Below are 16,186 nucleotides of genomic sequence, written 5' to 3' on the forward strand. Positions count from 1 at the left end.
AACAAGCATGTACAAAGTTTTGCCAGCTCACCAATTAAGTGTCGGGGTGTTTCAGTACAGCATCAAGCGCCAACAAAAGCTATCTTCTCTTGTTTATATATGTAACATATACGTGATATTGTTAATACATTTGCACTTGGACCATGTAAGACTGTATAATCAGGACTTACTGAATCTGCAGGGTTATTTTTGCATTATAACATGTAGGCAAGAAAAAACAAATAGTTCAGTGTGTTTAAACTCCTATAGATTAATGCCAGAAGCACTTACACAGCTTTAGTTCATAATCTTTCAAAAGAGCCCAAAACCATGTCTGTACTCCAAATGGTTCAATGGTTCAGCTTTGAATTTTGAAAAAACATTTTAGGCTCTTTTTAGATGCATTTCCAGGAACAAGAAGAGATTAAAATATATCGACTATTGACATGAAAAATCCGGTATGAACAACTTTCATCCAAACATCCTGTCATTGGCAACATGCTCCTGAAAAGCATGTCTGCAAAACCCTAATTTGTAATCAAGTCATGTCCAAAGTGTCTGTCTCTTTTCTTCTGTCCCTGACCCAACAGTCCACGTCAGTACAGTTACACCAAGGACATCTATTACGAGTCACATTATCCTCTGGTTCAGTAATAAATAATTGCCTACATCCCAATTTACTCCCTTCCCTTCCTTTCCAAGCAACACTCGATGCCGCTCCCCCACCACAAGATGGCGACAGCCCCAAGCAGAAAAACCCAACCAGCCACTTGACAACTTCTCTGCCTCGGAGACACAAAGCCAGTGACATCATCTGCGGAGGGACAGAGGGTGTGCGAAGGACAAATGTCTTGAAATGCATTACATCATTCTCCACTAATATGATAATATATCTCAGGCGCCGAGTGCGGTGCCAAGTATGAGAGGGGCCATAATCCATACAACGACCGCTTCAAATGTGAACAAGAGGATAAAATGGAAGTGGTGGTGAAGGAGGAGGAGGAGGAGGGGGGTCCATGGCTGGAGTCTGGGGTGCAGCGCTGAAGGTTATTCCAGACATTATTCCTCAATGAGAGCAGGAGGAGAGAGGAGACGATAATCACTATTACACACTAAGTAAAGATGAGCAAGGGAGGCTGTAGTGCTTCCCGTCTGTCTTCTGTCCTTGCCTGTCTTTTTTCTGCCGTATCTGTTATTTCTTTCTTGCTTTTTCTCTCATTTTTCCTGTCATTCAAAAGAGAGGAGAGGAGGACTGAGGAGAAGCAATGAGAGGAAGACGGGTGAGAGAAAGGTGGCAGAGAGGAGGACTGAGGTGTGGAACAAGGTGTAGGAGAGTAAGAGTGACTGAGGAGAAGAAGGTGAAAGAATGAGAAAAGGAAAAAAGGAGGACAGAGAGGAAGATTGGACGAGGAGGGAAAGGCTGGAGAGGCGAGAGTGGAACTGTCAAGAGCTCCTGCAAAATGTGAACAGAGGAGAGAGGATGACTGGGGAGAAAAGGGAGAGGGAGGAAAAAGTTGCTGTGATGTGAGAAGGACTGACAACATGAGGTGAGGGAAGAGGAGGGAAATGGTAATAGGAGAGGTGAAAGGAGGACGGGAGAGGAGAAGAGGGACTGAAGGGGGTTGGGAAAAGGAGGATTGGGATGAAAAGAGGGAGAAAAAAGGAGAGCAGCAGAGGGCTGGAGATGTGGGAGGAGGACTGACAGTATGAGGTGAGGAGGTGAACAGGAAAAAGGGAGATGAGGAGTAAAGAGAGAAGGGGAAGACAAAAAGAGAGGGGAGGTGAAGGAAGGACTGAGGAGGTGTAGCTGGAAGAGGAGAGCGGAGGAATGGGGGATGAAAGGTGGATTGAAGGGAGAAGGGAAGAAGAAGGAGGAGGAAAAGAAACAGGAAAAGAAGAAGAAGAAGAAGGAGAAGGAGGAGGAGGAGAAGAAGCAGAAGAAGAAGAAGAAGAAGAAGCAGAAGAAGAAGAAACTCCTGAATCAGAAAGAACTGACAGGAGAATCGAGAATAGATGTGATAGCGTGACTGAAGAGAAGAAATGAGAAGAAAGGAGTGGAGAGTGCGAAGCAAAGAAAAGGAGAGAAAACAGAGGAGTGATGAGAGAGACTTCTGGTGAGAGGAGATGGAAAAAGAAAAGGAAAAGGCTCAAGGTGAGAGAAGGTGAATGCGAGGTGAATGGATGAGAGGAGAGGAGAGGAGAGGAGAGGAGAAGGGGACAGTGAGAGGAAAGATCTTCTGAGGACATTAGGAGAATATTATATGTGAAGAGGAGAGAAAAGAGGAAGTGGAGAAAGACAGGAGCAAAGCAAGACATTGGGATAAAGGTAAAGACATTAGGCAGAAGGGAGGAGAGAAAAGTAGAGGTGGAATAGAACAGGAGGAGAAAGAAGGGGACAGACAAGAAATGAGTTTTCCATGAGAGGTGAGACTGAGACTCTGCAGACGCTTGTCTCGGCTCTGCTGTCACACTCAGGTAAAAACACCTCCTGCCTGTGTGCTATACATAGAGACACGCTTACTCTCAACTTTAGCTGCTCGACGTGAAGAAGCAGTCATTCGTACTTTGACCTAAATAAACAGAAGTATGTGTGATGCACAAACTTCTGTCAAAGTAAAAGCGCTGAAACCTGGAGCCTGCCTCACAAAAATACCAAACATAATTTAATAAAATGAACCCTCCGTAAACCGGGTGTCAACATTGTGAATGAAGGCAAAATAAAGGAGCCTCTGCTGCTGTTCTTATGAAAGCCGTGTCTTGTTTTATTTTCTATAATACTGTGGAAAAATAATTACATACAATTTGAAACAAAAAAAAGAACAGAAATTAAACAGAAACATGAAAATAAAGGAACATTTTAATAATATCTTGTATGTTTTGTACAGTTTTTTCTTGAATAAAAGGGATAAACAGGTAATCAAACCCAACATGAACAGAATACACATGTGACCAATATATAGGGATAAAAATAAAGAATTGGAGTATGGAGAATATATGGTTACTGTTCCTCTCTCACCCACATGCACACCTCCACTTGAAACACTTTCAAGTGCAATATGGAATCCTTCCCACCGCACTGATCGTCGTCTTCACATGTTCACGGTACCGAGCCGAACATCAATTAATCCTGTTCACTCGTGCAGCTGTTTCGGAGAGCTGACAGGCTCAGCAGCTGGATGAGGGGCGAGCGGACACGCTCAGCGCCATCCTCGTGTCCTAAGGCCACGCAATGTCTCCTTCACTCCGTCTTACCAGCTGTCCTGCTTTGTACTAGGGTTTGACTGATGTGGCGACAATATCCTTCAAAATATACTCGTTTTGTTCCAGAAGCGTTTCCAGTTTAATCCAATTTACAGGGTGGAGATGCCTTCAAAGTGTCAGTTTACAACAAAATGTAGATCAAGTTCTGTGGCTCTGTGAGGCAGTTTAGAGTTACAATCCTTCAGATTTGAGTCCTGGTCTTGTTCAAAACAATGTATTTATAGAACACTAGTAAGTCTGTCATCCTGGTAATGTTTTCAGTTGCGAGTGACGGACCCCCTCACTTTCTGCAAAAGTTTTAGTTGACCAAAAAGCTGCAGTAACGGTTGCTAGGATCAATTATCGTTTATGACGCTGCAAAGAGTTATAGCTTCAAAAGCGCAGTATGATTCCTGCCACTAGGGGTCTCTCAATCAAAACAAAACAAAAGATGAACATAGCGTGAGATCATGGGAGTAGTTGTCTTTGGTGAAAATGTATCAAGGTGACTCAGATACAAATTTTCACAGACGAGGTAATGTATTAAAATGTTATTAATGTTACGTATATACTCATTCGGCAACTTCCACACTCGCTGATCCTCTCCCGGAAGTTATAGCGATAAGCGACAGGCGACCAAATGAAACTCACCATTAGCTCGAATAAAAAAACAGATTTCTCTGGTTTGAACATTGTTGGAAAAATTTGTTACAACGTTACATATTTTATCTTTGCAAGTCAACTTGCAACAAAAGTTAAGCTGCATCAATTTCATCCACGCGTGTTGTTTGTCTCTACTCTACCAGCTACTGTAGGCGTCGGGCTAAAGCAGGCACAGGAAGATGATGCAACCGCCCTTTATCGCACCTACGAAGCTCCGATCCGTCTATTATTTTTGAAGCTGAACGGGGCTCCGCCTCCAACGCCGTGTCCAGATTTAATGTAACGTCCTTGCTGCCACATTGCCACAAAATCTGATATTGTGACAGCCTAGACCCAAAAATGTCTGACACTTTGAAGGAAATGTGTCTGTGCACCTGCCTCTGCCTTTTCTTGTGAGTGGATACACAATTTGAATCCTGTGCTGAGAAGGCGGACCCCGCCAGTAACATTGAAAGCACCGACAGAATGCAAGTACATTAAATGGTTATTTTGATGCCGTTTTGATATTGTAAAAAGGGTCACAGATTGAGTTTGATTTCATAGAAATCTTAAAGATTGTAACTTTCATAACAATTAGGTAGAATTCTGCCTTCAACTAGCATAATTCACAAAAATAATTGTGAATATAATTTGTAAAGGAAATCAAACTTTAACGCAGGTTTTTCCGATTATTTATCTGTAGCTGTGATCAGGAAGAAGCAGGTAATGACATTACTGGTTATCAATTTTATATTTGCTCAGTCAACAATCAGTCAAACCCCAGTTTCTTCAGTTCCAGTGGTCCCAATACATTTATAATGGAGTGCTCACAACCTTCCCTACTCGGGCTCTGATTGGCTGGTGCTCGTTTCCTTCATCGGTTGGGTTGTCAGGTTTGGACATGAGGAGTTAGATTGGTTAGGGTTAGAGTAAGAATATCAGGGTAAGTCAATCAGAGGCAGAGCAGGGCAGGTCATCCCTTCGCCATCCTGGGAAAAAAAAAAAATATACCGGCTGCCAACACACATGCTCACACACACATGCATGTTCACAGATGGATACACACAGTACATGTGCACGTATGGAGACGCAAACAGGTAGAACACACGCACACGCTCACATAAACGCATAAACACAAATCGCTGCTGCATTTGTTTGTCTGCTCAGTTCTTTTTTTGTGTGTGTGGTTTTTTTTTTTGCACAGTCTTTTGGCACTCACTGAAGACTCCAAAAGGTAAAAACGGACACCGAGCCACTCGAGTCAGTCTTGGCCAGGGCCGGTGCAGCACAGCACAGCATGGAACAGAGCAGTTAGCTGTGGGTCTGGCCTGGTTCTAGCCTGGGTTGGCCTAGTTCAGACAGAGTTTTGGCTATTTGTGGCCTGGCTGAGCAGTCGTTTGGCCACAGACACACACGACCCCTCTCTCTTTTTTCGCTGGGTTGATTAATCAGAGCCCCCTTATCTGATGCATACAAAATAAAGTAAAATACTGTATATAAAAGTTTAAGCACACACTTACTGTATAACCATTTCTTCCACTGGTGATGTAACACCACAAAGTAATACCAAGAAAATAATATTCAAAATACTGATTTTCATAGAAAGAAAGAAAAGCACACTGAGGATGATGTCATGAGCTCATGAAGCTATATATTCTCTAGAAACAGACTCCTGACCCCCCAACAAACACACATTAATGCAAGCTAGATTGCTATACCTACTCCATATGTTATCATCATGAAGAAAGCAATGAGAGAAAAGGTTTGCCATGTCGTGATGAGCTTTTTCCTTCATGAAAAGACAGGTTCAACCTCTAAATTTGGAAGCCGGTAGGTGGCCTTTTTTTAATATGACACAGGGGAGAGAGCAGAGAGTAAAACGTAGGATCAGTACTTCTGTGGGAAATAAGAGAAAATGAATAACTTAGTGGAACAAACACTTCCTTTCTAAACCACATTTTTGAAGCAAATCTAAACAATTGCTTTGCATTTTTTGGCATTTACATACTACTCCCCGCTGTCAACAGACTGAACAGTCAAGAGGTAACGACGAAGTACCTGGATGACCCGGCTGTGTATCTGTTGGCCTCAGTACCTCCCCCCGTGTCAAATTTACTCATTCTACACAAGGTCATAACGACATTTCAAGTCAGATGCAAAATACTGCGCGGCTACAACTCTGTAAAAAGGTTGTAAAGAGGTAATAGTATGCAGTACCAAGGCTGTGATAACCATATAAATTTAAAAGGGTGCTCCATCTGCCGTTCTTCTCCCTATAACTGCTGAAACGGTTTATATAGTGACCTTGGAGCTACAAGGTTCCATCTGATATTCTAATCAGAAATGGCGAGGCTGTGGGTTCCTTTCTGAAAGTGTTTATTCAAAATAGGGGCAATAAATACAATTTTTACTGCCCCTTAGCACAAAATTACCATAATATACTGTATCTGTGCGGGGTTGATAGGGTGGCTGATAAGTTTAAAGACTCAATGATTACCTCTTTCTGGCTTCACTCTGCAGCCTCGGGTCTCCTGTAAAGCACTGTCTCACCTGCTGTAATTCTTAACTGCTCAAAAATGTATAGCAGGGAGAGAAGTGTCTTTGTTGCATAATATCCAATAAAGCATATGTGCCCACGAGAAAGTAAGAATAGAATGTTGAAGCGATTCCTGCCTGGTTGCAAAGTTGCATTAGCGACAGAACCTTATAATTCCAAACTCAGTATACAGTAAAGACTGATGCTGCCGCTGTGGAGCCGACACATGATTGTCACCGTAATAAGGTGAGGTTGTGCGATGGTACGATGAAAACTGCCATCCAATCTCACTAACAAAGCTCAGAGTGCAAACATGAGCCAGTTCTGCTGAACAACTGGTGGGAACTTTATGGCAGACGCACCAAATGTTTCTCAGTGATCTCACTTGAGCACGAGTAGCTGCTTTAGACAAGTGTTTTCGGCGCCGTGTTCACACTGCGAGCAACATTATGAGTAAGTGGCTGGAGGTCAAATGATATACATATGAGAAATACCTCACTTAAGTTGGGAAAAAGTGAACATGTTTTGCTCACAGCTCATCAGCAGCCAATCAGATGTCTGTGTTTGCTTCCCTAAAGATGTGATGTTGTAACAAGAGATTTTTTTCTCATGGGGAGCACTAAATGTAGCGGTCACAAGCTTTTAGTTCACTTTTACTGTGAAATTAATGTCTTAACACTGATGCTTGGTCAATGGTTGCATCCAGTGTTGGTAATCAAGTTGTTGGTGAGCTCTAAAATTGGTTTGGAAAAGTAAGTCTTCCTTTTATTAACTTCTTATATTTTAATATCTGGACAGAAAAGTATATATCATCAACCCAATCAATAGAATAAAGAGTAGAAAGTACATTTCTGTAAAACTACAGATGAGTTTCTTTCGGTTCAATTTTCAATTTCCTGCTCGTCACAATGCTGGTTAGGTTTAGGCACAAAACCACTTGATCAAGGTTAGGAAAACATCATGGTTTGGCATAAAATACTTGTTTTATAACCTCATACATGTACGTATGAATGTATCTGTGTTTTGCAGGAACGTTATCTGCTTACATCTTATCCTGGCAACTGGGCTGATATCATCTGATGGTTTAAACTTTGCAGTTGAGAACAACTGCTATGGTAGACGGGGAGAATCAACACTGCCTATCAGAGACTTTCGTAAGCTGATCAAAGTGTGAGTTTGCGTTGAGTAAGTAAGCAAATTGACTAAACTGTGAGAAAAACTTGAACGTTTCCAACAGCTGCAGATATTACACGATCCTAACTTGTGCAAAGACTAAGCCGACAGATTTAATTTTCTCTTTTGATGGAAAAAAATTTGGTAGCGGGGCCATGTGGACTCATTAAAACATGGGACTTGGACAGTAGCTGCCTCAGTAGAGGTTAAGTTAGGGCAGAATTATGAACCTGTGTGGTTAAAGGCCAGTCACCTGTACCAAAGCTGACAAGATATAATGGAAACATCTCAAACGTAAAACACCACCAAATCTTCTGTTGCAGTGAACAAACCAGCATACTTACATATAAATGTACAAAGTACCATATGAGCTAGATAGAACCATCTGTACCTTCATTTTGATATGTTAGACTAGACTTGAACCCTCTCATTGCTTACAGCTTTACACCAAGTTTACAGCTCAAAGTGAGCAGCTGCTTCTTCTCCATCCATCATTTTGAATGTCGTCGACATTTGAAAAAGGCAGTCCAGTCAGAAGACTGGAAGTCAAAGAAAGAGTTTCACCCCAAACACAAATATCCACCAAACAGATTCCCTCCCGCCTTGCTGGATATTCATCATTTTGGATAGAAGCTCTTCAAATTTTCTAATTTAAGTCTACAACATCCACTTTAAAAACACCATCCGTCGCTTTTTAAAGAAACTCAAAACGTTTCCAATAACGATCACGTTGTCACGTACACATTAAAAAGTGAGTTTCACCCAAAACGCTGAACCTTTGGTCCACAACTCCTTATAAAAATACTATAAAATGTTTCTGAATGCCATTTTTTTTTCATACGTTTCGGTATAAATATGGAAAAAAAATCTATCCTACTGTGCAAGTGAGAGAAACAAATTTTGACACTTGAGGGTAGGGGAGGTATCTTTTTGTACAAATTGCAGGAATTCATTGAATGAAAAAGCGCTCCCGCCACACCTCGTTTCACAAATACTGTATACAGCATTGACCTCGAATGGATGTTGAGTATAGAATTTTATCATGATGATAAAAAATGAGAGATGAGTATATAGAGACGCTTGCTACCACCCCTTTCCTTTCCTCTCAGATGTGGCATATACAAAACCTTTTTATCCAGAGCATCTCGTCGTCCACACTTTACAAAAGGAGACACACCTTTATAGTGTGTGTGTGTGTTGGCACATAAGCATTGGCACTCTGGTAACTAACTGTACCACTTCAAGAAGCTCTGTCCCACTTAAATCAAGGTAGATCTTGTAAGCAATGGCCACTGGGCAGGTTTTAATGAGGAAAAGGATCAAAAGTGCCAAATATATTTATAGTCCAAGCTGCCCCATTGCTGCAATACATCGAAACAAACAAGTCTTCAAAGATATGTGTGTATGTGTGTGTGTGTGTGTTTTTTTTTGCAATATGTGAGAGTCTGAAGATGTAAAAAGTGTGAATTACAGGGAGGTTTGCTGTAGATCACTGTACTGCATCACACTGTATAGGTTTGTACAAGGAAGTAACTTCAAAATGACCCAAATCTCCATTTGCACTTATTTACAGAGATGGGGTGGAGGAGAATGTGATGCAGGGAGATGATCCAAGAGCAAGACGAGGATTGCAGGAAGAAAACGTTTCCTCTGCTTCTCCACAAGCTCCTGGCGCTCTTCTTCTTCTTCTTCTTCTTCCTGTCTTCAAAGTGCTCTTCTTCTCTTTTTGTCTCTTTTCTCTTGATTGTGGCTCTCGCTGTTGCATTTGTTGGAGCATAAACAGTGCACGCAACAGAGGCTCTGCGCAAATGTGTGTGAATGTGGCTTTGCATGTGTTACATGTATTGCTGCTAACTGTCTTAGATGCGATGCTGCTAACTACTGTGCGTTGTTGGGGTGATTCATTGGTTCAGAAAATGAACCGAATTCCATGCACTGGATGCTATGGAAACAAAAAACGGATCTGTTCATGTATTTTTTTATATTCATGTATGTTTTTGTTTTAGGTGTAATAAGTACTTCAGTTGCGAAAAGAAAGTAACAGAGTGTGTGTTTCTCAAACATGAGTCTGCATCCGCTGTGTGTGTCTTTGGGAATAGTCAGAGGGCGGAGACGAGTACGAGAAGCGAGTGGAGGTTCCATACTGCCCCAGCCCTGTTTCAGGACTCTGCTGTCCCGGCCCTGGCCCCGGCCCCGGCCCTGGTCCTGGTCCAGTCCCTTGTCCTGTTGGATACATCTCATAGGCTGGCCCTTCCTCTATGGGCGGAGCAAAGCCCATGCGGTAGCTGGCATACTGGGAGGGGTATCCATAGTTGTCATAAGCCAGCTGGGTTGTGCTGTCCAGCAGGCCGCAGTCTCCGGGGTAATCTCCAGGCGATTGAAGAGCTGGATTGGGAGGTGCTTGCTGACTCTGCGCTGCCCTGGTGAAGGTGTTGAACTGGGCGTAGGTGGCATGGGACATCCTGGAAGGGGGGCGGGGGTCGTAGCAGCCTGCCCTTGAGCCTGGCACTGCGCTTGGGGGAACGGCACCACTGGGGGCGGCTGAGGGTCCGCTGGAAGTGGCACCGGCTGGTCCGCTGTTTGGGTTCGGGGAGCGAAACTCTCCCTGGTAGTGGATGGCACGGGACTGGGGGCGCGCCTCATCGTGGGTGGTGGCTCGGACGTTGTAGTAGCCGTTGGTTGGATCCTGAGATCAGAGGGGAGAATATTAGTCCTTCTATCTCATTATTTAAGCTGTTTATCAGCTCAACAACACTGGTGTTTGAGCGGTACAGACACTTAAACATCTGGTCTCTGCTTCGGTTAATGACGTTGATTAACTGAATGTCAATCATAAAGAAAGACTGTGAGCTCTACTGGAGGAGCATCTGCAATTTTTCTTAAATCAGCAACAAAACAAAAAAATTATATAAACTTTTTATGTGTTTTCAACAGCAAATCAAGCAAAAGCGAATAAAACACAAAATAATAATAAAAATAAATTATAAATAGAAAACAAAAAATTTAATTAATTAAAAAACTGAAGTAAAAGTATGTCAACAGATACTGACTTCGCCAATTTGATGTAATAAAGTGACTTTCCCATTATATCACACTAGATTCATACTTTTCATATTACTTCTACTGTATATTGTCAGTAAGAGCCGGCTGATGTGGTTGGTGATATCGGTTGGCGCAGATGGTGTCACGCTGTTGATCATGCTACAGTATGTCCAAAAATGTAATGGTGTGTGAGTGATGCAGAGCACAGTAAGTGTATGAACACGAAACATAATGACACAACTTCATTTTATTATTTTACCGGGACAAACATGGGTTCCGATCAGCCCGTCCTCACGAGAAAATCAGCTGTATAGGTCAAGACCCATACTTACCTCCGCCAGAGAGGTTATGTTTTCACCCATGTTCATTTGTTTTTCATAACTGACAATGTTGTACTGACATATGTCATTATTTTGTCATTATGTCATTGTGGGAACAGTCATTTATGTTGTTTTGGGAGTCATTGGCAGTCAACCTAATTAGCCAGAGGACGACAGGAATCTCAACAGGGCAACAATTTGTTTCTTCCTTTAGTTTGGCGGGTTCGTTAAAGAACACAAGGTTTGGAGGATAAAAGGAGAGTTTAGCTCCAGCTTCAAGAAAAGGTTAATTATGCTCTGGCTGAGCTGAATCTGTGTTTGTGAACTGCAGTGGCACAGATTATATATAAAAATGGTATTGTTATGAAAACCAAGCTTTTAACTCCGGTGCAAATGAGGAAAAAAGAGCCTGAGGAAAAAAGCAGGAACTGGTAATTGGCACTTAATGATGGATATGACCACAAAGTTCATGACATGTGTTATGTTTGTGCACCATGCAGGATACAATGTTCAAGATGCTGCAGAAATCAAAGTCAAAACAGTAAAACGTCTCATCGCTCTCACCTTGAGCTCGTACTCCTCCCTGGTGTCGCCCTCGCTCCTGATGTCCTGCTTCAGGTCCATGTCGTCTTTGAACGGCTGAGTGGAGGGAGAGAGGGAAACAGAGGGCAGAAACTAAACCATCAAACAACGAAACACACACACGGAAAGAGGGAGGGTGAGAAAGGAAAGGAGAAGAAAGAGAGGGAGGGGAGAGGAAAACAGAGTTTCAGCTTTTTCATCCCAAGAGAGTGAAAGACGAGAAACGATTCGTTTGGAGAAAAGGTTTTGGGCCGAGCTTTAAAAGTGCTCCAGAGGAGTCGCGTCGATTAAACTCGCCAGGACTTCCAGGACGCTTTCTAGAAGGAAGACAAGCGTGTGTTTGTCTGTGTTCATATCTGTTAATTATGTGTGAGTGTGTGTTTTCATGTGTGCAAATTTAAAGCAGCCACAACAAATCTTGATGATTCTGGTCCCTGTGGACAAAAGCAGTATGAGCACCACTGCCTTGTGTCGTAGAGTACTTGATGGGCTAGCATGTGGATTTGTTTTGAAAGCGAATAAAAGAAACAAGCAAAGAAACTTATGGCAATAAGGTAATGTATCTATCACCAGTGTGCTTTCAGAACCAACAGATCCACAGGGGATGCCATATCCACTGCCCTCCACTCAGGCTTCACACACCTGGAGAATAAGAACAGCTACACCAGGATGCTGTTTGTTGATTTCAGCTCAGCATTCAACACAATCCCAGCCATGAAGCTGACTGGCAAACTTAACATTCTGGCCTTCAGTATAACACACTGGATATTGGACTTTCTGACAAGCAGACCCCAGACAGTTCAGACTGGCAGTCACACCTCTTTTACGTTAGCGCTCAACACCAGGAGCCCCTCAGGGCTGTGTGATCAGCCCAATCCTGTTCACACTGTACACCCATGACTGCGCTCCCAGACATCAAGAGAACTCTATAGTGAAGTATGCGGACGACACCTGAACAACGTTGAGTGTTCATATCGGGAGGGTGGTGCACAGTGAACAATCAACTGCTCAACATCAGAAAAACCAAGGCTCTGATTGTTGATTTTAGAAAGAAGAAGGCAAAGACACACACCCCTACATCAGCGGAGCTGAGGTGGAGCAGGTGAACAGTTACAGGTTTTATGTAATTACAATCACTGCAAACCTGTCTTGGTCATCACACATCAGCACCTTGTTTAAAAAAGGACAGAAAAGGCTCTACTTCCGACAGAAACTCAGGAAGGCTTTATTCCAGAGCAAGATTCTTCAGCTTTTAAAGAGGAGCAATAGAAAGCATCCTGATTGGAAACATCCCAAGCTGCCATGGTTCATCACGGCCCAGGACAGGACGACTCTACAGCGGGTGATTAAAACTGCCCAGAACATCACTGCTACACCCATCTACAGAGCATCAGTGATCTCAGTGAAGTGCGATGTCTGCACAGAGCCCAAAGGATACGAAAGGACGACACTCACCCCAGCCACAGTCTGTTCACCCTGCTGCCATCTGACAAAAGATACGGAAGTATCCGCTGCCATACAACCAGATTACAGAGCAGCTTCATTCCCCAGGCCGTGAGACACTTCAATTCATCGCCAACACTCTTTTTTGTAGCATAAAAGGACTCAAACCAAGCTTTGTTTTTGATACCCTAGAGTTGTAAAAGATGACAAATGTACCTTGTGCATGATGATCGTGAAACAAAGTAAACTTTTCGAGTAATGTTAACTAGGCTGCACGTAAGCTTATAGATTTGGTTGCTGTGTAATACTGATTTTGTTGAGCTCAAGCTTAAGTTATCAAGCCTCCCTATAATTTTATGTCTTTATAATAAGGCAACTGTAAGCTATAGCTCGGTGGCATGGCAAACATAAAATCTTAGTCTAAAGACTATTCAATTAATCAACAGCACGCCACCGTAACTATTATTAACTATAATAACTACAAATAAATAGCCAGTCTTCTCGCTGATGGTCTTGTTTGCTTATGTAGATCATGTAGTGGCTAAAAGTTCCTTGTTATATGTTAATGTGTGGGAATTAATGTATATGTACTATCACTTTCATTTGCATTGTATGTGTTTTTGCACATTTGCAAGGTTGTTTTTGTATGTCACGTACTTTATAGTGTGTACATGATGTTTCATGTCTGTGTTTTCTTTATCTTTGTGTATGTACATTTATAGTACAGCAGGCGCTTCTTCTTGATTTTTGGATATCTTTGTTGTTAGAATGTGCGTGTGTTGTTGCAGGCAGGCCTTGTGTGTGCGTGTGCGTGTGCGTGTGTGTGTGTGTGTGTGTGCGTGCTCCTCCTGCCATGTTGCCCTTTGTGTCGGTGTATCTGTGCATTCAAGGCCATTGACCCATATGCCTCCTCTCCGCGGCCCCCGGTGACTCAGATGGGTGTCTACTCACGGAGTACATGGCCTTGACCATTCGGTTTGCCGTGGAGACATCGGCCGCCTCCTCCTCCAGGCTGTGGGTCTCTTTGTTGACCGTCTCTACCTTGATGTCTGGTTTACCGAGGGTGACACCCCGTCGACCTGGAAGAAGAGTACAACCTCAGGTCATAATCCGAGTCAACGTCAAGAGAATTATAGATTTTTTTAAAACAGTCTGGTTAAAAAAGTAAAACAAAACAACAACATTTTATTCTGACTAATTCTGGTTTTGTCTGACTTGTCTGGTTCACTCTCTGCCTTGTTTATTTTCTCTCTGTTGATATTGGTGCATTAAGCAATTTGGCAGGCTGGCAGCTTCAAGAGGCAGAAAAAGATAATGATTTGAATTTTGAGGACTTCAGTGTTCATCATGAGCAAATGAAAACTGCACATTCATTTGGCATGAATATCTTTTTTAGAGGCCCGCATCAGTTGAAAATGAAGATGAACATTTTGTGGTAGTTATTTCTGCCAGAGGGTGTTATGATTGTAAATTTTGTATTAATCCACACACTTAACTTGAGCTGAATGTAAATATTGTTTTCATGAAATTTTGCATAGTTTAAAGTGAAAACAGAAAACTTTGCCCCCTCCAAGCGTTTCCAAGTGTTTTTTCTCCAATGTTGCAAAGACAACTGGATGGATGGCAAGCGAGCAGCCTGAGTGACCAGTCAGCCTTCATTTTATCTGGAGATTTTGAAATGTAACGGCTATTATTCTATAGCCGTTACATTGTGCAATCTATATTTACTTCATAATTATATGTTAAAGAAAAAAACTTGTCTCTACCAGTTTAACTTGGACTGACAGAACGTTAAAATGTTCATTTTGTGTAGTGTAGTTTTAAATCCACTGTCGGATTTCTAAATTTGGTGACTCCTTGTGGCAATTTCAAAGAAATGGTGGTATTGCGTCATTTTTCTACAAACAGAAACTTTTGCAACTGGAAAAATTAAATTTGCAACTTGAAAAATGAAATGAACCTGCATTGAGAACCAGCAGCTTTATTTCAATGCTTGCCAGAAAGCTCTTATCAATCTCAAGCTGGTACCCAGTGAAAATAAAACTACTACTATTAATGGTCTTCTCAAGATCAAAAAAAATATATAGATCACTGTAATCTCAAAATCTCCACGGTTTGAATCAAATATCAAAAAAGTCACTGAATTCCTGTAGCCCACCTGGGCATCTGGCTTGACGACCAATTTACATTTAAATGCCACATCAGCAATTGAGTTTGTTAATTATTAGAAAAAAAAATTTTTCTATAGAAATAAATAATGTCATTGAACTGTAGGCTCCTCAATACTTTTAAGTGTTTGGTGGAGCAGAGGGTGCTAAAGAAGGTTTCTCTCCTCTCTTTTTTTGTTTTGGTCCTGACAAACAACAACACAACTTTACAATATACAATAAAGGACACAACATTCTGAGCAAAAAGGTGAATCTTCAGCATTTTAAGCCCCTTTCAGACACGCAGCTTGTTACTGTAAATGACATTCAGTACACATTTACACGTTTGACTCATATTTGATTAAGCATTTTACAGAAAAGTCAGAGTGAAAATCTTATTAGGTCGGACTTTTCCATAATACTTTCTACATAACAGGAATCTGAACGAGTGCTGTAACATTAACATAAAGGCTGTAGCAGCACACGGTTAAATATGCACATGTTGAGATTAAACATATTTTATGTCATTTCATTAAAAAAGGGTTTAGTTAGGTGGGAAACGAACGAAAAAAAAGGGATTTTGCGCCTATAAAACTGGTATATTCCTGTATCAAACGCTGTCTTGTAAATACTGAAATGAGAATACTGCTCATTTTAATTGATATACTCAAGCACAGAGCAGTCAATACTTGTCAGCATGAGCAACTCTCCTCCAAAAGCAGAAACCTTGAAAGTAAAGATTTAAATCTGTGAAGTCTTGAGCTGCTTCGTGCAGTAAATAAGAGACAGCTTATCTGGAGCCACGACGATGTTTGTTTTTTGAGTTTCTATTTCCAAACGATATCTGTTCTGTAGTGCTGTTATCAGCTCTGAACCAGAAAATATACTCTTATCCCCAGAAAATCCCTCTGGGGACTCTGCCAGTCACCTTCATTGTCTTTCCCGATTTCTTTATTCGAAGTAGCTCAAAATTAAACAACTTAAAGACGCCACACGTCCTTCGCTCTCTCCAGTTTGTGTTTACATAGAGCTAATTGGATTGCCGCAGGCTGTAGAAATAACATATAGGAATTCATAATTTA

The 16,186-nt window shown here is 41.8% G+C and overlaps 1 protein-coding gene across 2 annotated transcripts in view; it reads right to left on the reverse strand.

Moving 5' to 3' along the window:
* Nucleotides 1-2,735: 2,735 nt before the first annotated feature.
* The window catches only part of kirrel1b (kirre like nephrin family adhesion molecule 1b), an 84,915-nt gene continuing 71,464 nt past the window's right edge, over nucleotides 2,736-16,186 (reverse strand). Inside the window, exons 13-15 of one of the 2 annotated variants that reach the window (XM_084370213.1) lie at nucleotides 13,909-14,036; nucleotides 11,497-11,571; nucleotides 2,736-10,256 (exon numbers count right to left, since the gene is read on the reverse strand). In XM_084370213.1, coding sequence (XP_084226339.1) covers nucleotides 9,627-10,256; nucleotides 11,497-11,571; nucleotides 13,909-14,036 — 833 coding nt within the window. In that variant the 3' untranslated portion in view covers nucleotides 2,736-9,626. Of the gene's footprint in view, nucleotides 10,257-11,496; nucleotides 11,608-13,908; nucleotides 14,037-16,186 lie in introns of both variants that reach the window. The other variant, XM_084370212.1, reaches the window with a different exon arrangement.

Source organism: Pagrus pagrus (genome assembly GCF_965226575.1).
Source record: "Pagrus pagrus genome assembly, chromosome: 12".
Lineage (NCBI taxonomy): Eukaryota > Metazoa > Chordata > Actinopteri > Spariformes > Sparidae > Pagrus > Pagrus pagrus.